The sequence below is a fragment of the Larimichthys crocea genome, chromosome XV, assembly GCF_000972845.2.
Source record: "Larimichthys crocea isolate SSNF chromosome XV, L_crocea_2.0, whole genome shotgun sequence".
In the NCBI taxonomy this organism is placed as follows: domain Eukaryota; kingdom Metazoa; phylum Chordata; class Actinopteri; family Sciaenidae; genus Larimichthys; species Larimichthys crocea.
Window position 1 is genome coordinate 2,008,963 of NC_040025.1, and position 23,832 is coordinate 2,032,794.

Genomic DNA, 23,832 nt, shown 5'->3' on the forward strand with positions numbered 1-23,832 from the left:
CACACTGGGAATCTTTATGGTAAATTTGTTATATTTCCCAGTGTTGACATATGTGAACACACACATTACTTTCTAATATGTTTCCCCAATTTCTCCACATAAAAGACTTTTGACCTGCAAAACAGTCTTTGGTCAGTTTCCTGCAGCTCAAACACAAATCAAGAGCAACTGTCTCATTTGTTTACTCTGTGTGTGTGTGTGTGTGTGTCAGGATCGAGGCTGCGCTGGAACCAACTTTACCAAACGTTCGATAGTTGGACAAAGCGAGAGGACAACGTGACACTTGGTGCAACAAGGAAGGCTCCCACCATCAACGGTGAGCTCACAACCTCTTAACATATCTTTAATTATTCGTAAACCAATGCAACTTTGTTTCGTGATCTTTGACCTTTGCATGTCCTGCATTCTCTTATCTTCAGGGGATACACGATTCTTAACTCAACACTTTTTTGCCATTTCTGTATATGAATTTCTTCACATCAAGAAACCTTGATGAAGTGAAAGGCGTGAAAAAGCAAACCGATCCACTGGAGATGCTATTAGCACTATATGACTAAAAAAAAGGAGGAAATTTGTAAAGATGGTCTGAATCTTGTGCTCCTATTTCCTTCGTGGTGTACAATTCATCAAGGAAAGGTTGTCGTAGCCAAAGCTTTCAGTGCATTTCACACCAACTGATTGAGATTACAGATATTGATATAATGACCAGTCTTTATATGCTCCAATAACTAGTGGAGGGTACTGTTTGTATGAGGAATTTAGTGTATTTGATTACATCCAGCATACATAACCTTGATTCCAAATTAAAACATTTAAGATAATTAGCATCGTTTTCAAGTACAGTCTCGTAATAATGGTTTCAAACAGATGCTTTTAAGTAAACGTGACTACTATTTGACCATTTACATTCCTTCTCATGATAGCTGAATACACCCCTCCCAAACCACACTCACCCACATACGCTCAAACACAAGATATGGACTTTACTCACGAATACTGAGGCCACTTAAACGTAAGCGTCAGTTTCCTGCTATGATCAGTAAACAGTCCAGGCCTTTATCGAGCTGCAGCTACCAGCCAGCAGCTCTCTGATAAAGAGAGGATCAGGCCACATGGAGAGGACGTCCTGAACAGGATTTATGATGTGCTGAATGTATCTCCAGGCTTGTACTGTGAGTGATTCTGGACTAATGAGTTTAGGGGTTAGCACATGCCATCAGTTTGTTCTTTGGTTTGAACTGCAGAGGAAAAGCTGACCTTTTATGTTTGGTTTATTTAAGTTTGGGTTTCATGGAAATGACTTGGTGCAAAGCAAGCCAATTAATAGCATGACTCCACACCCCAGAGTCCAGTAGAATTAGCAATCCTTGATGTGAACTAATTTTTTTCCCCTCCTTCCCCTATGCTCTCTTCCTTCATTCATGACACTCATCTCCCATGGGATAAGCCCTCATAATCAGGCTTGTGTCCAACAGTGTGACACCTCCAGAAGATCCATGGCAACATTTGCACATTCTCAGACAATGTCCCTATCGTTTAGTGTCACTCCGAGCTCTGCTGCCTGCTCTCTATCCTCCTTCTGTTCCTCAGAGGTCAGAAGCATTTGGAGGGGTGGCTGATGGCTTGTTTTGCCACATATGTTGGAACGTGACAACAGAAATAACAACAGAATAACTCTTCTTTAGCAATGGGTCCATGCCATTCCAGGGACTACCACCAATCTTTCATATTGAGAAATTTACATTTTACGCAGATGATAATATTCTTTCAGTGTGTGGGCAATGTGTCTATTTTCAAATTGTTTACTTTTCTTTCAGCTATATTCATGCAATGCAGTGAATATCTAATTTAAACTAATGCCCAGGCTGAAGAAAGTTTCATTTTCTGCCTCTGAGGTGAGACTTTTAACCAAACAAGTTCACTCAATCTAGTAATCTAAAACATTTCAAGAAACAAAGGTCAACTTATTGAAACAGGACTCTTTTAGTCAGTCGTTTAGATTATTCTAGTAAATCAAACAGGTTGGTCTGAATTAGAATAAAGTGGGTTGATGTGGGGGTGTCCTTTAGCTCAATTGGTAGAGCAGCCAACTGGTGGCTGTTTCCTGCATGTCATCCCCCAAAAAGTGAGTTGATGTTACCTCAGTGGCAGTTTATGTTATGCTGGGTTTTTTTAGCAAAGCATGGCAACATAAATTTTACAGATTTTGGTGAACTGCTGACGTTTAGTTTAGTGGCAGATTGGCGATTGGTTGGTATTTTTGTCTTTGAAAAACATTTTCAAAACCATTAGCTTTATCTTTTATCTTATCTTATATCATGGTGCCCAAAGCATGAATGCTAATGATTTTAAAGATTTCCCAATCTTTCCTCAATTACCAGCAGCAGGTCAAAGTTTTCTCTTATCTTGTCTATTTTGTTTTATCTACTTGATGGATTGACATAAAATTTGACTTTTAAAGTTCCCCAGATGATGAATCCTAATGATCCCATATGTTTCCTGTAATGCCACCACACATGTAATTTGTGGATTGAGTGAAATGTCTCGACAGTTATTTGGACGGATCAGCATGACATTTGGTGCACAAAAAGGAGTTGTGATAACTTTCTATCCTTCAAGTGTTATCATCGGTTGAGTCAGTTCACCAAATATTTGTAAAATGATCATATTCCTGCTCGCCTCTGCAAGTATTGGTTTGATTGCCATGAAATGTGGTACAGATATGGTCAAATGTGGTTGAATCTTTCAGATCACCTGACTTTATAAAACACTATAAAATACTATTTGGCCATTCAAATCCTGCACCAACAATGCAAAATTCATATGTTTATGTGGTTTTGTATTACAACAAAAGTGATTGTAGTTTTTTTTGACATGTACACTTTTTTTTCCATTTCATTTATTTGCTCTCTTTAGTATGTGTTTTTCCTACAAAAGGTACAATTGATCTTGAAGCAGTGTTGTCATCATGGAGTTTCATCACATGTGTACCAATTTACCCTTTGGACATAATCTTCAAAGGACTGACTCTGTGTAGCTAACAACAGAATTCCTGTGTCATTTGTGACTGGGATCGATCGTGATCATTCCAGTGAAGGCTACAGTGACGGTTTTGTAACCCTCTGTTAACTGCAGCTCAGTCCTGGTTCCAATAATGAGCCAGTTAAAGGGATGATATGCGGGTGGGAGGACACCGTTAATCCTCAGTAAGCATGCTGCATGTCAAACGGTCCTTCTCAGAGATTTGCAGGCCAGTGTTGAGGTCACTCCTCTGTCTCCTCAGGGTGGATCAGGCCACGACTTCTTTCGCTCTACCCTGGCCTGGTTAACTGTCTGTGGGGGAGGCAGAGGTCCCAGAGCCCCTTAAATCTAACTGCTGTCCAATATTAACTGCAGCACAAACAGAACAGCCGTAAACAAAAGACAGAGTAAACACACTCCCAAGGCTTGGAGGACAAACATGGACAGTCGCACACATACAGAGCTCACGCACGTGCACACATACACACACTATATTTAGGAATAGTAAACTCAATTTAAGTAATAGGGTTTATTTAATTTGGAAAGAACCTGCGTCCAAAAACTTCACAAGCAGGATTTAGTTCATGAAATACTCAAAAAAAAAAAAAACTTTGTACAACTGATTTAATGATGGGAATTCTTTTATTCAACTCATCAGATCAAACTGAGAAAATGTTTCCTTTGCCCAGCCCAGCTGTTGCACTCTGGGATACATCCATTTAGGCCAAACCTCAACACACACACACACACACACACACACACACACACACACAAACATACACGTATCACCATTAATGTTGAGTGTCGCTCATGCTGCCCATGAGGGATGACATCTCTATTCATCCATCCATCCTCACTGTTTTCTGATCTGTCAAATCCCGGGCCAGGTCCAGCTGTTTGGACTACAGTCCCATCCCTGCCCTTCCTGGGTGTCCCCTGCTTTCCCTATTTTCTATCCCCAGGGGACGGTTAAGACCTCCTCCAGCACATCATCTACCACAGAACAAGAGCCTCAGCTGCACTCTTGCTCTCTTCTTTTTTAAAAATAGGCTGGGATATCAGCCTGGACAGCTAAGAGACCTGGACGCATCCTGGGGATTGAGGAATGTCTCCGCACTTCCCAGATCCTTCATATCTGTGTGAATCCTCTGAGTAACTGTGTGTGTATGTTTATATCTTTGCATGTGTGTGTGAAGATAGATCCCATATTGCTAGCTAAAGAGAGGATCTTCTGTCCAGATGAGAGAGTGGACTGAGTTGGAGATGAGCTTTTCAGCAGGGGGGTTTCTCTCCGCCTCGGATGGTTACTGCTCCACAGAGCAGCAGCTTCAGTACTATGGTGAGTCCACAGTGACACTTTTGTTTCTGCATCCACTTTTTTTATCCCACTATTGCTTAGTCTTTTAATTTCTCTTCTCCTTCTCCTTCTTCTCTAGAACAGGTTGTGTGACATATTGACACATTTGCATGTGATACCAATATATTTAAAGCAATGGTTTAATTTAAATAGACATAGGGGAAGAGGGAATATTTAGTCATGGGTGTTCAGGCCTTAAGTGGTTTGAATGTGTGCACATTTTATTTGCAAAGCACTTTCTTTCTTTCTTTCGTTATCAGTCAGTGGTTAATTCAAATGACGCTGTGTCATCAGTTGCACAGCAAGGTAAATGTTTCTTACGTGCAATAACAAGGAGACACAGCTGCTGCACTTTAATTTCTACTGAGGAGAATGGTTGTTCGCCCAAAATTACTAATAGTTTGGGTTTAATTAGTTTGGAATAAATTTCCTTTGTGGCGCTTTTAGTCTAGAAACAGAGTGGTTATAACTCAGTGTAATCCAAAGAACACACAGGTTGGTTGTTTTTTCTTCAGTAGAACATATTTCCTATGACAATAGTTTCACCTGCTTCACCTAGATAAATAAAACCCAAGTTATCCACGTGGTTAGTTATCACCAGTTTTAAGAAATAGATGATATGTTGGTTTATTTTTTTATTTATAACATGACCCTTTAAAGTAACACAAGAATCTAATGGAAGACTCATGCACCTTAAACATTAATATCAAACTGATGCAATTAAATCACTCATATGTAAATATGTAATGGTTTTAAATATGTGTCAGCTGTTGTTCAGTGTTGTAAAAGTCAGATTTTTGTGTCTATTTTAATGATATTATAAAATTACATTTGCACATTTAACATCATCCCATAACTGTCACTTGTGTTTAGCTAAAGTTACATAGGCCCACTTATGTTGTTACACAACGAGGATGTGCTAACTCTGTGTGCAACCCCGACCTCATCCCATTCACTCTTACAGATGATGAATGAACGCCAAGCTTCTATTTACCACCTTTGAGAACTCAATGATGTGAAAAAAAAAAAGTTGCTGAGGAGGTTCAGCCGACTTGCTGCATTCACAGCACGCAGGGAGGCTGAGCGTGCATTGGAGGATCTATTTATACTGACGTGTATCGTCAACAAATTCCCCCTGGTTGTCTACCCTCCTGCCCTTAGAAGGAACAGAAGGAGGGGGGTGGACGGGGGGAGACATGGGGGGTAGTTTGCTGGTGTTGTTTGGCTCCCTAGTGTGCGTGGGATGGAAGGGAGGCTGAGGAGTGTTTAGACAGTGCTCAAATGGTTTACAAACAGTGCGAATCACAGCTCTGTCACATGTCGAGAATGCAAAGACCCCCCCCCCCCCCCCCCCAAAACCATCGCCGCCACAGTCTGGTACAGACAGGAAACATCTGGAGAGAGAACTAAGACAAAAGGAGTAAGGAGGGGTTAATAAATGCCCTTAAAAATGATCATCCTGTTGACATTTCCTCGATCAGAGCAGGGGGTCTTTGGATGACTATCATTCATCGATTTTCAATTAGGCGAGGTTGAAGACAGCAGTGAGAATCAGTCAGGGCACTCCATGTGAAATTATAGTCAGAGGGAAACAGCTAGCCTAAGCTCTGCCCACCTAACTACACCTCTACACCATTTGGTGGTTTTACATCAAATCACTTGACTGGGTGGGCACAGTGACTTCTGTCATTTGGCTGTCAGTCAGTGGGCTTTAAAAGAGGACAGAGCCAAGCTTATCGTTTCCCTTTGCTTATTTGTCCCCCGATTCCCTTAACTCTATAGAAGGCCAACTCTAAATCACTGAAGTGGCCATTTAACAACACAGTGGAACTCATAGATGAATGGTTTCCATGTCAAAAATTAAAGGCAGACTTTAACAGGGTCAACGTCATGCAACATGTTTTATCCTTTAATTCTCCAGCAGTCCTGAGACTCCTGACAGTCGGGTGGGCTCTCCGTTTAATCAGCGCAAAACAGATCCCACAGCAGCAGTCCCAGTTGTACTGGTCCAGCTGTACTTTAAGAGGCTGCCAGTGGTCACACATGTTTTCTCAAAGGAGACAGGATTTGCAAAACACAAGCTGTTGACCCACACGTCAAAGACGTTTTCAGTCCGTCACAACACCGAGCAGCCATTACGGACTGAATGAAGCATCCAGAAAACAGGATCAAAAAAATCCTAAATGGCACTTGGAGCCTTCAGCTGCATCCTGTTTCAGCAGTCTGAACAAGTTCACAAGGTCTCAATCTCAGCGTTTTATTATATCCCAAAAGAGCCATAAAAGCAACGAAATCACACGAATCACGTAAGACCACATTCCTATGACTCTCTTTGACTTTGTAACTGCGTAATAGTGTCGCTTGAAATGTTAATTCATGTTTCTGGTCTGGATAATGCGATTGTCAGATGTGTGTAGGTGTGTGAGAGAAACATGTTGACAGTTCATGGTGCTGACACGATTTAAGACACAACCCTACACAGACAACCTGCATACTATTGGAATCGTATATACAGGCATATGAATAACCACATTTCTCATGTTCCATGTAAACTCTATAACCTAACCCTAAGATACCGTGCAAGTGTAAAATCACTCGTTCTTAAAGTCCTGATCTGGCATTATATACTTTTCTTTTTTCATATTTTATTACATATTTTTTCAATGAAAGGACCAAAACCAACAAGGTATTTCCTCTCAATAGTTTCCCTACCCTGTCTGTAGCAATCAGCTTCAAGCCCGTTGGTTCCAACTGAACACATACAAACTAGTCACAAATATATAGTTTCATTTTGTAAAACAGCTGGGCACTGTGATTTGTAGCAAACATTTCTCCAACAGGAGGAAATAGTGTATATGTTGGGGGACTATTTACAGATGTGGATTAATATACAGCAGAATGTTGTATGTAGGATTGATTAAAAAAAAAAATTACACTGCTGCTGTTTATGATGTGTTTTTAATAGGTTTGGACAAAGAATGAGCTCTATGGCACAGAGATAATACTTGTTAGCAGGATCATTGTCGGTTTTTAGTCTTTTCAAGAGGTTTGGTTGCATCACTTTCGAGTTTTCCAAGAAGTTACCAGTTTTCTAAGAAGTTCTTTGAGTGTGAAAATACTGTTGCCGCCATCCTGCTCACTCACTAGTTTTTAAACTTATAATATTTCTGACCGACAAAGCAGTCATTAAAAGTTTTGTTCACCTGCACTTCCATTTTCTTTTTCCATTTCAGACATGCTGGCTGACCCTCTGGGCTACCCCCTACAGGATCCAGACCTCCAGTTGCTCCCTTACACACAACAACAGTACAGCCATGCCAACCTGCCATTCTCTCTTTATGGCTCTCCACCATCCTCCACCTCCTCTCCCTCCTCGTCCTCTTCCTCCTCACAGCTCTGCCATCCTCCATACCACTACAGCCCTCATTGCCTGGAGGCCCCCTGCGATCCCACCCCAGTGTCCCATTGCGGGGGCATGGTTCAGGGGCTCGGAGCAGTGGGTTTGCCTCTGGGGCGGAGGACACGGGTGGGGTTGGGAGGGAAGAGCAGAGGTCAGGACGAGCTCTGTGTGGTGTGTGGAGATAAAGCGTCAGGGTATCACTACAACGCTCTTACTTGCGAGGGATGCAAAGGTATTTCATCTGCTTTCTTTTTATTCTTTCCTCCAGAGCTGCATATTTGTATTCTCCTGACATTTAGTTTCACCTCCACCTCATCCTTACCCCTCTTTATCTGGACGCTGTAGGTTTCTTTAGGCGTAGTGTGACTAAAAAGGCGGTGTATCACTGTAAGAGTGGTGGTGGCTGTGAGATGGACATGTACATGAGGAGGAAGTGCCAAGACTGCCGTCTCAGGAAGTGTCGTGCTGTGGGAATGCTGGCTGAGTGTAAGAGACCTCTACTGCACTTTAACTCCATGAAATGAAATGTTAAACATCATGCTATAAAAGATTGATGAGACTAATCAGCAGTTCGTTTGATGTGAGTCTGACAATGTGTTTTTTCCCCCCCTTAGGCCTTCTGACGGAGGTGCAGTGCCAGTCCAAAAGACTCAGGAAAGGAGGTAAGGGCAGAGGACAGGAGGAAGAGGAGAACACAGACAGCAGGAGGGTCAGCTCTAGCAGCAGACTACCAGGACAGGTACCAGAAATCAGGATGTGTGGATGAGGTTGTTATTGACTGGATGGATTGTGTCAGTTTTTTGGTCATGCTGGTGTCAAGGCCAACAAGTACTGATCACGGTTCACGGTAAATGCAGTTTTATTTTGCAGCATTGATACTATATATTGCAATATAGTACATTTTGTGAAAAATTATTTATATCTGGACAAAACCACAGTGTAGACTGTAGGCTACAGCAAATTCTCCCACAGTTGAGAAATTTTGATCTTTTCATTGTAAATTCTCATACCTCCCAACCCCTACTGGACAGTTGGATTGTTGGTTACACTGATGATACGTTATATTGCTCTATGGGTAGTTGGGGATTAGTTTGTTAGTTGTTGTTTTTTGTTAGATAGTTGATGGAATGGTTAAGAAGACAATGGTGATGAGATGACTGAGTAGAATGTTGTTTGGTCAACATTTTGTCGGCTGGTTGGGTGCTTGGCTGGTTAGATTGTTGTGATATCATATTACTAATACTGATCTAACGTGTTGTGCTTACTTTCATCTGCAGCAGGCTTTGTCTGCCAGTTTAACCCAGGACCAGAAGTATATTGTTGACAGGATGGTGGAGGCCCATCGACTGTACAGAGCACAGGACAGCAGTCACAGCAGGGTAGGTCGTCACAGTGTGGTAGCTGTACTTTCCTAAAACACAGTCAGGTTTTTTATGTGGCCTTCATGGTTTCTTGTTTGTGTCTTCTCAGTTGTTTGAGTGGCCGTGTACAGAAGAAGGCGAGGGCTTGTCTGATGTTGTATCGCCCCAGCTGCAAAGGCTGCTACAGTTTGCCAGGACAGTACCAGGTAAGATTGACAATACTATGACTATGAATCTATCATTTGCATTCTGAAGTGTTTTTCTACAGGGAAATATTATAATATAACTTTAGTCGGACAAGGAAATACTAAGCTAAGTCAAGCCCTACGATGTGCAAGGTTGGTTTGTAGTTCCACCACTTTGGTCCAGAAATATCTCAACAACTATTGCCCTGTAATTTGCCACATATAAATAAAGACTTCCAAGGAAGACCTTATAAAGTTTTGTTTTTCGTTTATAAAATTGAAAATCAGGCATCTTCATTGTAATAATAATAGCTGGGATAAACGACATAGATAGAGAAATACATCATGGTAAAGATGTAGCACCACCCATTGTCACAGCCACTGTACCAAGTGAGCATAATATAATGTCATATCACACACGTGGAGTAAAAACATGTAAATACAACGAATAATGTTATTGAAATTTTTATGAAGAACCCTTTAATAAGGAAGACTGGATTCAAAGTATCAAGGTTTAAGTTGAATTTATTATTCTTGTACAAGAAGGCGCGTTTAACAGTGCAACACAAAAAGGTGGGTTACAGAGAAAAGGCTCCCTGTGAACCTCTAACAGTTGGTTCTTATACATTTTTTAATGGGCTGTCTCGGACACAACCCCACTGATACAGATAATATCAGAACGTCTTTTTTTGGTTTTCTGCTCAGTAATGAACAGGATGTTCCTTATCCAAATGATACTTCCCTAACTTGTCTCTCCTCTACTTGTACTATTGATTTATAATTATCTCTCTCTGCCAGCTTCAGTAAAACACAGGCCAAATAAGGGAAGTGCATGAGACATGCAAAAGACAGGATACACACACACACACTATATCAATTAAAACATCTGAACCGCAGTATAATCCTTATTTTTATAACATAGAACTTTTGTAATTTAATCAATATTTAAAACTGTATATAAAAATAAACAATGTTGTTGCCCTCATAGGTTTTGACCTCCTGGATTTTTCAGACCAGAGCTCACTCTTGTCTGTGTCTTCACTGGAGGTCATGTTCCTGCTCTCAGCTCAGCACTTCTCCCAAAACCCAACAAGCCCGAGTCCAGGTGAATAAACCAACAGACACACTTTTGTAATTTGTGCTTGCATCCGATTGAACTCTTCTTCTCTTGTCGTCAGCCCTGCAGCTCTACAGCATGTCGACACACAACTGTCTGAGAAACGTAGAGTCAAAGGAAAACATGCACAGCAGGACGTTGGACAACTCAGGTGAATCCTGACCTACACTCAGAAGAATATCTTATATCCTGTGAAAACAGAAAAAAATACAGTTAACTCACACAAAAATCCATTTCCTATTCGGTGTGAACAGGAAGCAGTGACGATCTCTTCGGGCCGGTGCTTAACTTCTTCCATAGTATGGCAACGCTGCGGGTGACGGAGGCTGAATACACCCTGCTCACTGCTACAGCTCTGCTCTGCTCAGGTCAGATCAACAGTCTTGTTTGTGGATGTTTGATCAGATAAAATCCAATCAGCTATCATGTCAAGACATCCAAATGCTCTATGCAGCTGGAAATAATCATTGAAAACAGGAGGCTGTGATAGTAAAAATGATTCACTCAGTCAGTCTGACTAAAGACTTTATCAAGGCTTGAAATGGATCTACTGCTTCCAGGCTCTGCAGCAAAAGTAGGACAACTGTGGGCCTGCTTCCATACAGTCGATATTTGGCAACTTGAACGCACCAGTCTGTGTTTGGATATAAACTCAAAGCAATAGATCTGGTCTGTGTTTTAGTGTTGTGAAATGTCTTTCTCTCTCTGTATGTCCTGGTTCTGCAGACCGTGCGTCCCTGCAGGCAGCCAGCTGTGTTGAGAAAATGCAGGAACTGATTCTGGACCTGCTGTCCAGGGTGTGTGGGGCCCAGGCTGGAGCTGCGAGAGGGGGACCACAGCGGTTTGGCCGGCTGCTGGGCCGACTGACGGAGCTACGGACCCTCCGTCACAACTACCTCCTCCTGACGAGACAGCAGTCTGGACTCTGACGGACAGGACGTAATTGGAAATGGTGGAAAAACAAAAAAATCACTATCATCTCTGGGGAAGTTTATGTTTGAATTTAAGGACTAAATGGTCCTGTATGAGCTGAGAAATTGTACAAAATATTTTGGAAAGTTTTCACCTGATTCTTTGGTCTGTTGTGTGTTTAGTTAAATTTTCGCTTCCATTGGGACTGAAATGTGTTTGTGGACTGCTGTAGTTTGTTCGGACAAAGGATATTTTATAGTTCTTTTTATAACTGTTGTATACGGCTAACATGTACACCTAACAGTACTTTTCATTATGCTGAGTATTGTAAAAATAAAACAAAAATGAAAAGTTATCAGTGGAAATGAGAATTTTCTGGCTGAAATCAGGGATAACAAGTGATTATTATGATGAAATCATGCAGGAGAACTGAACTTTGGTTTTCAAAAGAAAAAACACAAAACCGCAGTTAAGAATCCCAAAAGGTTTTTAATAGAGCATTTATTTCCCAAAATGAGGAAATACTGGTTGAGACAAAATATTTGGTGAGCAGGTAAAATACGCAGGTAATACAAGCTTATAAAAGGTGTATTTTTCCATTTGATAAAATGGGGCTCTCGACAATAAATAGACTCTTCTGGGGGGGTCAACAATGAACGATGGCGGTTGGTTCTAGAGTAAAATCGTCGACGTCAAACCAAACGTGAACTCATCTGTTAAAATGTTGGCTGCATGTTTTTTTTTTTTTTTTTTAAAACCTCACTCCATTTGTTTTAAATAAGATTTAATTCTCAACTTTAACCAATATAGCTTTATTTCTATAGTTCTGTCTTCCATAAATAAATTATTTCTCTCTGTATCAAAAAAGAGAATTCAAATATAAAGAACAATGGCTCATTGTGTTGTATGCTCTGAATGTACACACATACACACACGCAACACGCACACAGCACAATGAAATTACATCAAGGACAAGCTAAAGTACACTGCAGCAAGTCAGGAATTATTTTATCTCCACAAATATACACAGCCTCGCTTTGCCCCCTGTGGGTTGATTGAAATACGCATTTTTAAAAACAGCAACATTAAATTAAATTGGGTTTGATAATACACATACATATGTACACAAAGTGTGCCTTTTATAATATACAAGTGTCTCTGTAAAAGATTAAAATGTAAAAAGCTATTGTATAAAAGATGGCAGTGATCCATTCATACGTCTTCTGCGTTTCATATAAATATGTCAAATCTCTTTTTTGACAATTTGATTCCTTGGCAGTAGCATTGTACAAAATAGAAGGGAATTCTTTTACATTTGATCCAGACACGCAGCTCCAACACATCCAGGTGGAGTAAGCACAGACCTCGATGCAGCCCTGAACAGGGAATCAACGCTTACCGACTGCAGCAACATAGGACCTAAAGGTAACTCCATTCACGTCTGGAGCTTTGCAACTCGAAGGCAGACGCCACCGCTCTGCGTGTCAGACACTAGTGGTTTTGTAATGAACTACAGTCCAGGGCTCTGTGCTGCCACAGCAACCTCTTCAGACCACAGTGTGAATACAAATTCGACTGGCAGCAAGGACTCGGCCCACCTGCTGCATTAAGACCAAAGAGAAATGCATAGTGGCTGTCTGTGGGTGCACACAGGGCTCACCGTTGCCCTCTACAGGTAGTTGGAGGCTACAAAGCCGTGGTTGTGGCTGACTCTGCTCTGGTGGATCATGGCGCGGTCGTACGCCACCTGGACAGACTTGCGGATGCTGGACTTGCGGGCCTCCATGATGCGCAGCTTGTCTGCTGTGTCGTCTACACCCAGGGGTGTCAGCTTGTTGCGTGGGAGCCACTGCCTATAGCACCAAAGAGACAGATTTAGACTGCTGGAGCCTTTGGATGTACAGATTTACATATAACTACAATATATAAAACTATATTCATTTTATTTACAATTAAAAAAAAAAACTTTCATCAACTAGTCATCATCCTATTTGACAGGACAGTTGACCCTGTTTGACCCTCACCATGTCCGCTTGTTGTCAAAGAACAGCACCAGGTAAAGCCTCTCGTTGGTCTCCTCCTGCCTCTGCTCCCCCAGATGGAGGACGTCTTTGGGTGGGACAGGGATGGGCACCCCGTTGTGCAGCAGGCCCTCCTCGGGCATCTCTGGGTCGATGATCTGGAACAAACACGCAGTCAGTCTAACTGGGAATTCAGGTCTGTTTGTATCATTGCACACAGCTGTCCTATGATCCCGGGGGAAGTGCTGATTTTTGTTTTTCTCTTGACTAAATCACTATCGTCAACTTGAATTCCTCACAGTGCGGCTTAGCGAAAGCTGCCTATAGTATTTAAGAGCTTCACCAACTGTTGACAGCTCATGTTAGGTGGTGCTTCGGTGATATTAGGTAGAACAAAAAGTTACCAGAGCAGGATAGGAGGGGTATCCTCGGCACTTGGCCCACACCAGTTCTAGAGGCTCCAGCTCTGTCTCATCCTCAGACGTTTGGCTGCCATTGCCTGCAAAGCAGCAGCAGACGGTGACATTTTATGAATCAGAACAGAACATTCATGCATAAATATTCCCAATAAGGTTATATTTTTGACACATTTCCTTTGCTTAAGGCACACTTAAGCAAGAAAAGATAATGACATGCAATGGTATGCAGAGGAAAGAAATGCAGTTGAAATAAAACACACCAGTGTAATCAGAGTCTCCGTTGACTATCTCTAGGAAGGGAACTTTGGAAAGAGCTGGTTTCCCAAGGCTTCGTTTGGGTGGCGAGCTGCTGTAAGACAGTTGTTGTATCATTAATGTCAATCATTACTATAACCAAACAACTGCTGAAAACACATACACTTACATTTCTTTGTGGAGGACTGGACACGGGCTGTACTCGCAGTCGGACCTGCCGTCTTTGTGCTTGTTGAAGCCGTTGGTCAGTCCTGAAAGTAAATGAGAGAAATCTCAGACGAGCTGCTGCTGAAATAACAAGACCACGAGGTTTAAACTGGACAGATGACGAATGGATGATTAATCTAATGAAAACAAAAGAGAACGGAACACATTCATCACAGATAAAGGGGGTGCAATGGGTAATGTTTGTTTTGGTGACTTAAGTAGGAAGAAGAAGTTCATATGCAGAGATCGGGCAGAGAACAAAGAACTCAAAGGATGCACGATTACTACTCAGAATTAAGTTTGACGTGTTGTAAAATGTGTAATATAAAAATGAAAGACAGCCACCTATCCTCTTGAAGAAAGACGCATGACACGTCTGTTCTGGAGCTAGGGCTGAGCGATAATCTCGATGGATAAACTCTGGACGTTTTTCAGTTGATATGGATACATCTAATGCCCAATTACACAGCAGAAATAAATGAGATATATATATAATAGGCATAGTATGAGCTCCTGGTGAAAAAAGTGGATGTTAGTAAAGGGAAACCAAAGTTTTTTTCTTTTCTCTCCGTCTGTGTCACTGCCTGTTTGCACAAGAACTGAGCTCCTCCATAAACAGAGTGAACTGGTTCCAGTTCCAAATGTTCTACTTCACAAAAAAAATAAAAAAACACAATAATTGTGCCTCGGAGCTTATCAGTTCCTTTTATCGTGTTTTTCTGACAGTCGCACAAGGCAAACAATGACATTCAACTGTACGCTGCTGGAAACTTGCAGCGAGAGGGAGAAGAAATTGAAAGAAAGAGCACGACACGATCATTTCAAGGCAATATGCTGAAACATCTTTCTGCACGACATGAGCTTAAATTCCAGGAATCCCCATGTATGTGCCACTGCTAACCGAGTAGTACATCTGTTACAGAGTGTAAATATCCTGTTCGAGTAACCCTGGCTCCATGCAGACAGGCTTAGATTTCTTCCCTTGACAAAAACAACCTGAAAACAAACACTGTACAAATCCTCTCTCATTTCATTCATTCTACATAAAGACAGACAGACTATTGTTACATCGAGCTCCGACTAACTGTGCCAAAATTAAACAGCAGTTAAACTGTGGAGCCTTTGCAACTTTTTCCCTCCCCCTCCACTTAGAAAACTGATCAGGAATCGATAAGGAAATCACTAAGGAATGGGACTGATAAGAAGAATAAATACATTCAATAAAATCTTATCCATTCCTGTCCCTACATGGAAGTGGTTTGAATATCTCCAATCTCAGCAACCACACTATTATCTTAACAGGTTACAACGCAAACTCTGTGTTGTTTTGTTTGGCAGAAAAAGAATGTTTGTTACAGATTTACATTTAAATGTAATCTATGCTGAACCAAGTCCTGTTTACACAACGTTATTCTGTTGTTTTATGTTAATAAAACTAGCCAACCCTAACTAATCAATCTTTCAATTATCTGGACACTGCCATCTAAATAGCAGCACTGTCAAATTATATATAAAATATCCACATTGTTTAAATTATTATAGGGAAATTAATGATTGTGAGCAGGTTTTCTGTCATATCAATCAGCCCTAAATGTAGCTACATTTAATATTATTTAGTGGTAAACATGTCGTACACCACTTTACATTTTGTTGCGGTAATCATTTAACACATGGCTGATAATAAATGTAAACTCAACACATTGAGTGACTTCAGTGCTGAGTCAGCTCTCAAACACCGCCCTGGGTGGAGGATCTTAAACTCAGTAAAGCTTCTCACCACTTTCCAGTGTATGATTTGGTGTCTTCTCCAGCTCACTATCGGAGCATGCGTCTCGACTTGGGGTCCATTTTTCATTGAGTGTAGGGGGTCCGGGGCTTTTCTGTGGGGTCTTGGATGGAGTGGACAAAGGTGTGGAGCATGGGGTACTGGCTGCGGAGCTGGGTGCTGTCGGGGTGTTGGTTGTACCGTCGTCCTGCGGCCCCTTTCCGTTCAGCAGAGGGCTGTCTCTCTCTCTGAACAGCTTAGCTCCATTCTTTGCCTTCTTGAACAATATGGAGGTTCGCCGTCCGACTCCCCCGGTGGTGGGCCGCGGGGGGGTGCTGAGCTCTGGCAGGCCGTTGGTCACCGCCTGTCCTTCACTGTGCAAAATGGGAGGCTGTGACGCCGGGCGCTCCTGTGCTTTAGTGCAATTAATGTTCTCTGCTGTGCTGTCTGAGAGGTCACTGTCCAGCTTTAGGCGTTTGCAGGGCCATCTGGGGGACTGGGGCTCCCCTGTGATTGGCCGCAGGGTGGGAGGCTCTAGTGGTGCGTCCCCCTGTCGTGGAGGAGGAGCCGGCCCTGTGGGTTCCAGTGTTGGGGGCGAGGTGGATTTGAGGTCTTCTGGAAGATGGAGGAGAAAAACAAAAAATGAAATTCAGTTTCACTGGGTTTCTTTGAAATGAATGCCCATTTAGTATGTAGTGTGATGTGGCGGTGTAGTATTCACACTGGAAAATGGTGTCACTTCAGAATGGTTTCATTCTAACAGTCTAACCACAGCCCAAAGGGAGGTGAGGTATTCTGTAGATATGGAGGACCTTATCAAGACGAGTGAGTAAATAACTTTGCTCTCACAACTGAACACCAGCAACATGGTAACACTGTTTTATGACTTAACTGACACAAATCACAGACTCTCTGCTGCCCTCCTCTACGGCAGCAAGAGACTGACTGGACTAGTCTGTAGTCAGAAGTGGGATGGTATGGCATGACTGTACGTGGCCAATGGAGAGTGGTGAGTCCATGAGAGTGATGTATAGAAGAGGTGCAGACATAGAGTGCACTGGGAGAGAGGAGTTGTGAGGCAGCCATGGCTAACGAGACTCTGTGGGCCCCTACTTACTAGACTGGAGACAGTGGGGTGGTTGGGGTTGGTGCGTGGGGGGGACCCTGGCTCAATTACCTGAGGACAATGTTCCGTTAGCTCATGTTCACAACTGGTCTCATTGAAAAAAAGAGGCTTTTAAAAAAAGGTTCATGCATTGGCAATTTCATACTGTTGAAACGTCAGTGCTTTTCATCACCCACCTTTGTCTGAAGACGAAAGGCCGTTGTCCGCCTTGGCTTCTTTGTCGTCGTCTTCCTCTGCGTCCTCGTCGTCGTCCTCGTCGTCTTTCAGGTGTCCGTTGTGAAGGCTGTGGCGGGGGTGCTGGCCCTGCCTGTAGCGGATGTTGTTGATCTCGCGGCGAAGCAGGCGAATGCGACGAGTTCGGGCGCCACTGCATCGCATGGAGGTGACGAAGTCCAGCTTTTCTAAGAGCTCCTTCAGCTGTTCCTCCACGGACATGTGAAGCCGGTTGTCTGGATCCAGCACACTGTCGACTGGGCACAACAGGAAAGACTTAGACCACAAGCAAATATGGGTTTAATACTGGTATCTGAAAACTGACTTAGTTTACTGTAGTTCAGTTTGCCACAGCTACCTACACTGTCTACAGACACAGTATACTGTAACCACGAAGGATGATCAACCAGTAACAAGTCAGCAAATTTAAATAGATTCAAACTACACCCATGCAGAAAAAAACAGATCTATAATAAGGTATGTGAGAAATGTATCCGAATCCAAAAATCTAAAATACACGACCCACCCCTCTGCTGCCAACTTGATAAATCCTGTACCTCAATCAAACCTACCACTTCTCAAAGGAAAAATCTGAAATCAACAGAAGTGCGACAGACAACTAACTCCTCCTTACTCCTTTACTTCACGCATGTGAAACCACTTTTAGAAGGGATGCACCGAAAATTCGGCCACCGAAAATGGCCCAGAAGTGCATTTCGATTTTCGGTGAAGTGGCCGAATAGTGGCGTGATGCAATGAAACAACGTGCGCGGTGATCTGGCCAGGGTTGCTGATTCTTTTCTCATTCACACACAATAAACCCACGATGCAGGATATAGGAAAAACACAGGCAAGAAATACATCATACACTGCTCTTTAGCAAAGCTATATACTCTGTAAACTACAGCGTCTCACACATGCAAGGTGCGTTCAATGACCGTTGGAATGACTATGATGCGTTCATGAACGTGGGAAAAATGGAAATTCACCGGAAATATAATAAAACTAAATAGTATTTCTTTCAAAAAACTAATTAACTGATTAAAACAACATGGGCTTTCTAACAGCATAAATGAAATAATAATTATACTAACTGAAAATTCTACTGGAATATTCAAAGGATATTAAATAAACATTTACTTTCTTTGAAAAAAACATGTCTACAAATTTATTCTAGGCTATTTATGCAATAGTAAAAAAATAGTGAAAAATTTTACAACCTCATTTCATATTCGGTTTCGGTATTTGGCCAACCATTTAATTTTTATTCGGTTTCGGACGAAAATTTTCATTTTGGTGCATCCCTAACTTTTAGTATTTTAATTCTGATTTTTAGACTGAATGGGGGGAGGGCATCCGGTCAGCTAGAACTTAAAATAAAGAGGGAATACTCACTACTCTCACTTTTTTGAATTCACAATTTAAAATAATAAATGTTCTGTCTGTACCAGACCATACACCATATAACTAAATACTTGACTTACCATCCTCCCAGGTGCAGCTGTAAAAGTCTCGTTTCTGTGGAGACTCTGGGAGGAGCATGCCAGAGTCCAGGTCCAGGCCGGTGTTGGTGGCTTGTCGTTGGGCATGGCGCAGTATGGCTCCACCTAAGTCTCGAAGACGCAGCGCTGCTCGGTGGAAGACTGTGTCCTTGCCGTTGTAGAGGAGACAGTTGGAGACCATCAGGCTGAAATCGGCCTCCAGGTCAGCCACTGAGTGGTAGGTGTGGCTTTCCAGCTTAGAGACCATAGTGGAAAAGTCCATGGGCTGGCTGATAAACTCCAGGTAGTCTGGCACCTGAAGAACAAGACAGAACTCCTAAAGTTAATGTCACATGGAAAATCAAAATCAGTGGCAGTGAACTTGACAAGAGGAAAAAGTTAGTTTGAATGATTTTTTTCTTTCCAACGTCCTGTAGAGTTGTAAGGTGGGAGAAGCTATTTCTGGCGCCCTGGTTCCTGAAGTAAAAGTCACATTAATTTTTATCCATAGATAATGTTACTGTCACTTCTCTAGCTCTAAATGGCATGAAACTCTCCCAGTTTAATGATCAGTACAAAAGGTTAATAACTCTGTTCAAAAATATCTGCTGCCTTGATAAAAAGTTGAAGGTATGACTTTTTATGACTTGTTTCTCATCCATAACAACAGTGTCCAAGGCTCCTTGGTATTCCAGTATCTTTTTTGAGTCTTGTGTTTCTCTCTTCAATAATATTTTATGGACATATATAGACTGTGTGTGCATACACCTGGTCTGTGTTGCAACAGTGATATCTGACCTCTTTGATGTTGACTGGCTGTGCAAAGATCTGGGCTGTGTCCTTCTCCTGTAGCTGCTCCAGAGTGGAGCGGAGCAGCACCAACATCGGGGTCAACTGCATCTCCAGAGCTGCCTGGTGAACTTTGACCTGCAGTTGTTGGGAGAATATGCATACGATGTCAGCACGTGTGAAAGTAACACCCATGAAAAAGTGGTAAGTGAAGATAAGAGTGAGGGACCATGTGATTCAAACTAACCAAGCCACTGTTGAAATTAGATAAAATCAAAAGACGTCCACAGACAACCAGAATAGAATTTCATGTTTTTATATGGTCAGATTTCCACTGGCTGTCCTGTATTTCATATGATTCTCAATTCTGATGGATGTTTGGTCATTTTCCTCTCACTAAGCAAATCTACTTTCACAGCAGCCCCCTGCTGTTTTGTTTTTTCACGACTCAGTTGTGTTGACAGGACAGTATCATGTGAAAAAACATGTCAACGTATACTCTCTATAGCACAGGCAGAGAAAAGTGAGACCATCCAAACATCTCAGAACTTTGGAGGACACCGTAAAATTTGAATTCCTAGAATTATTGCACGTTAGATCTTTAAAATTCGCCATGTCAGTTAGCATGCGAAACTCATCTGTGTACGTTACCTGTTCTCGTTTCAGTTTTTCCCTCTTGCGGATGAGCTCCACCAGTAGCCTGGCTTTTTCCAAGTCATGCCGCAGTTTCTGCCAATATCTCAGTGCTTCCCTTGCAGCAGAAACCTTCTCATCCACCTCAGGCTACAAAGTAAAACATATTCATTAGAGCTCCGTTGTATAAACACTGTATGAGAAATTTATCTGAAGGTAATCAGTGGGTTTTAAGAATTGTTTGTTACATTGAATACCATCACAAAAAAATGTACCTGGGTTCAAAACCATTCACAGAGACAAAGGCTGTAGTTCTGTTTCCTGCCCTTACCTGTTCAGTATTCCTTTGTGTTTGGACATTCAAGTGCAAACGCCGGACCAGCGGCACACCGTTCCTTGACTGGCGCTTCAGTAACCAGTAGCTATGGAGCCTTTGCATGAACTGGGTTTTCCTCTGGAAGAGGATTCCTTTGCAGATGATATTCAGCCTGTGTAACAGAGATAGATGCAGGTTTGATACAGTCAACATGGTCGACATATCTGTCCTTTTAAATGTTGGGTCAAAAAAGGGAAAAAAAAAAGAATTTTTTTTTTAATCTAACCTGGTTGTTGGGATCTGAGGCACTGTCACTTGTGGTGAAGCAGTGTGTTGTCCTGCTGACTCTGTGCTCTTCTTCCCTTTCTTTTTATCCGTCTTGGCATCATCGTCAGTCTTTCTGCTTTTTTTCGGTGTTATAGGACCCTCTGTGTAGGCACTCCGTCCTCTACTAGCCCTCCCTCTGCTGCCCACCACCCTTCCTTCACTCTCCTCATCTGAGACGGTCTCTTGTCCTGGTGGTGAATGGGCCTCACAGAATGCTGTCTTTTTAACCGAGAACGTGGTTCCGTTGACATTCGTCTCTCTCACAGGATCTATCTTCATAAACAAGCCAGCACGCTGAGCGCACGTAACGTGAAACGCGGTGTAACAGTTGGCCTTGTGACACTGAATTGATGCACCACGGCCCCTCTGCTTGCACAGGTAGCAGGTCAGTTTCCAGCGTGCTGGGGGAATGTTACTGACCCCTTCCACTGGTTCTAGAAAAACTGTGTTGGCAAAGCAGACCTCAGGGATCCAGATGGCACAGACCACATGTGCCCAGCGTCCATCACTCGTTTGCTTGAAGGCGCCGCCACGGTTCGGACAGAGGACACAGTCAACAGGTTTTTGAGGGGACTGGAGGCAACAGCGGCACAGCCACTGGCCCTCGGGGATGTAGGGCACTCCATAACACTCCTGGTGCACAGCCAGGTTGCAGGAGTCACAGAAAAGGATGACGTTGCTGTTGAGGCACTCATCATCCAGGCACACACAGCAGAAGGCATCGTCGTCAATAGTGCTTTGAGAGGGCGCCCGGCTGCGGGCTTCCCGGTATGCCTCCTCCTCTAGCCGGTCCACCAGCAGCTCAAAAGTGTCTGGTGAGACAGCTGAGTAACCCTCTGACGTCCGCCCAGCGTTTACCATCTCCAGCCAGGCGGTGTCCTCTTCGTCCATGTCATATTCTGCCTCAGCTTCCTGCTCCTCAGCTAAGCGTTCAATGTAACGGTAATAAGCCGTAGGCAGAGGAGGTGCCTCGACTGGCTTGAAGGTTTCGAGGACATGGAACTTGGGTTCAGGGAGGGTCATGTGGTGATGGTGTGACGTGTTTAACTTTTCAGGTGTTTGTGGATGAGACTTGGGACAGTGGTTCTTGGAAGGTGGTGGTGGTGACTTGACAGGAGAACTTTTGGGATCTTTCCTGCGGCCTCGGGGTGTGACGGGTTTGCGGGCTGTTTGGGCACTGCTGGTGGGAGATGATGACTGCTCGCTGTTCTCCTTGTTGCTGTTACACTCACTAATGTCCTGAGCCATCATCTCATCTTCAGTGATGACTTCCAAGGGCTCCAGAATAGAAATACGGTGCAGTCTACCATCCAGTTCCACCTCCACCACCTTCTGGGCCTGGGCGTAAGTCAGAGTTTCTCTGCTTGGTGACGCTTTGAGGCTGTAAGGGGATGGGGACCGCTGGCGGGCACCCCCACGCCCACCAACTGTCCCATTAGACTTCCTGACATCAGACTTCCGGACATCGGACTTCTTGACATCGGATTTCCGGACATCGGACTTCTTGACATCGGATTTCCGGGCATCGGACTTCTTGACATCGGATTTCCGGACATTAGATTTTCGGACATCGGACTTCCGGAGATCAGCTCCACCTCCTGCTGCCACCTGGCCTTTTCGACGTGGCTTCCTCATAGGCCACCAATCACACTTTCCCTCCTGTTAAAAAAGGAAAAATAAATAAATAAAACCAAACATATTTTGTATATTGTACAAAAATAAACACAGTGCTACAAAATAAAATGTTTTGACATTATTCCTCCTTTTAAACATGTTGTTATAATGATATGCTGTTCTGATTTTTTATCTTAAGTTCTTCAGTATTTGCTTATTCTTCTATAGATACATTTAGGCGGGAATATTGCCAATATCACCTGAAGTGCCAAACATTCCTTCACACACCTCAACTCGCATAACTCTTACCAACTCAGTCCATGGGGCTAAATACATAGAAAAATCAATTGACAGCTGAATAAACGTCAAGCTAAGAGTTATTATTCACTGTTAATACACATACATGAGCAGTACAGAAATATTCTGTAGATGATTCTCGACTATAGCTCATAAAAATGCTGGCAACTGTTATCAGGGCTAGCCACAACACAATGGGCTCGTCCAATCAGCGTTCAGAAGAGTTTGACTGATCCACCCGAGAGCCAATCAGCTTCAAGAATACCGCGGTCTCAACTGATCAGTGTCCCTATTTCGGGAGTTAAAATGTCAGCCATATTTACAGTTTTAAAATACTCTTAAAAGATCTCAAACGGTTTAAATTTCAATAACAGTTTCGTAATATTTAAGTAACGCTTCGTCTGTTCAAGTCGGGGTGAAAAAGGGCACATTAATGCGGTGCCCTGACATAAAAAGTACGGAGACAAGTAGCGTTTAGTTTGAGATATCAGCTAAGTTAGCTCCGCTGCTAACTTTAACAGATGGGCTTGTTATTTTGTGTCGCTGACAAGGCACACAAGTTTGACTGCTGCGGGCAGAAACGGAAATAAAAGTTCTGAGTCACTGCATAATAAATAAACAGTAGGTAGCAAACTTGAGCCATCTTACCTATTATGGCAACTGACTGGCACAGGTAGCTCAACAGCCGGCGGTCACAGTAATGGTTGCCTAGCCAGCCGCCTATTAGCTGCCGTTAGCCAGCTCCAGTTTGCTGCCACAGCCGGTATATTTCGACAATTTATACCGCGTCCGTTTCTCCACAACACGGCGTGTGCGAGACAAGCAGTCAACCCCCAAAGGTTTGCCGAGAACGCAGGTGGTATGTTTGCATCAATGACCTGAGAAGCAGCTTATTGTCGACCTAGTTTTGTCAGAAGGAGAAATACTAGCCTCCTTCGGCTAGCTGGCTAGCTATTTGGGGTCTAGAGTATGCGCTAACTCGAAACGAGCCCAAGTAAACCATACCACTTCCGGAG

The 23,832-nt window shown here is 42.9% G+C and overlaps 2 protein-coding genes across 8 annotated transcripts; one reads left to right on the forward strand and one right to left on the reverse strand.

Moving 5' to 3' along the window:
• The first annotated feature begins 193 nt into the window (after positions 1-193).
• Positions 194-12,098, forward strand: nr1h5 (nuclear receptor subfamily 1, group H, member 5). Of its 5 annotated transcripts, none has more exons than XM_010731548.3 (11): positions 194-316; positions 4,218-4,360; positions 7,612-8,010; positions 8,124-8,264; positions 8,393-8,517; positions 9,056-9,157; positions 9,249-9,345; positions 10,313-10,429; positions 10,503-10,592; positions 10,696-10,809; positions 11,168-12,098. In XM_010731548.3, the coding sequence occupies exons 2-11, from the start codon at positions 4,261-4,263 to the stop codon at positions 11,368-11,370; spliced, it is 1,488 nt and encodes a 495-aa protein (XP_010729850.3). In that variant the 5' UTR covers positions 194-316; positions 4,218-4,260; the 3' UTR covers positions 11,371-12,098. The 5 variants fall into 5 exon arrangements, with proteins under 5 accessions (XP_010729850.3, XP_019126513.2, XP_019126514.2 ...); XM_019270968.2 differs by having other exon boundaries at positions 4,222-4,360; XM_019270969.2 differs by having other exon boundaries at positions 4,261-4,360.
• Positions 11,968-23,816, reverse strand: brpf3b (bromodomain and PHD finger containing, 3b). 3 transcript variants are annotated; one of them, XM_019270966.2, is made up of 13 exons: positions 23,465-23,816; positions 20,865-22,564; positions 20,594-20,750; positions 20,281-20,412; positions 19,639-19,767; positions 18,844-19,156; positions 17,323-17,616; positions 16,033-16,632; positions 14,218-14,299; positions 14,054-14,142; positions 13,779-13,873; positions 13,378-13,532; positions 11,968-13,206 (listed from the first exon to the last, which is right to left on the reverse strand). In XM_019270966.2, the coding sequence occupies exons 2-13, from the start codon at positions 22,538-22,540 to the stop codon at positions 13,023-13,025; spliced, it is 3,906 nt and encodes a 1,301-aa protein (XP_019126511.2). In that variant the 5' UTR covers positions 22,541-22,564; positions 23,465-23,816; the 3' UTR covers positions 11,968-13,022. The 3 variants fall into 3 exon arrangements, with proteins under 3 accessions (XP_019126511.2, XP_019126512.2, XP_010729848.3); XM_019270967.2 differs by having other exon boundaries at positions 14,054-14,139; positions 16,033-16,635; XM_010731546.3 differs by having other exon boundaries at positions 16,033-16,635; positions 23,465-23,815.
• Positions 23,817-23,832: the final 16 nt, after the last annotated feature.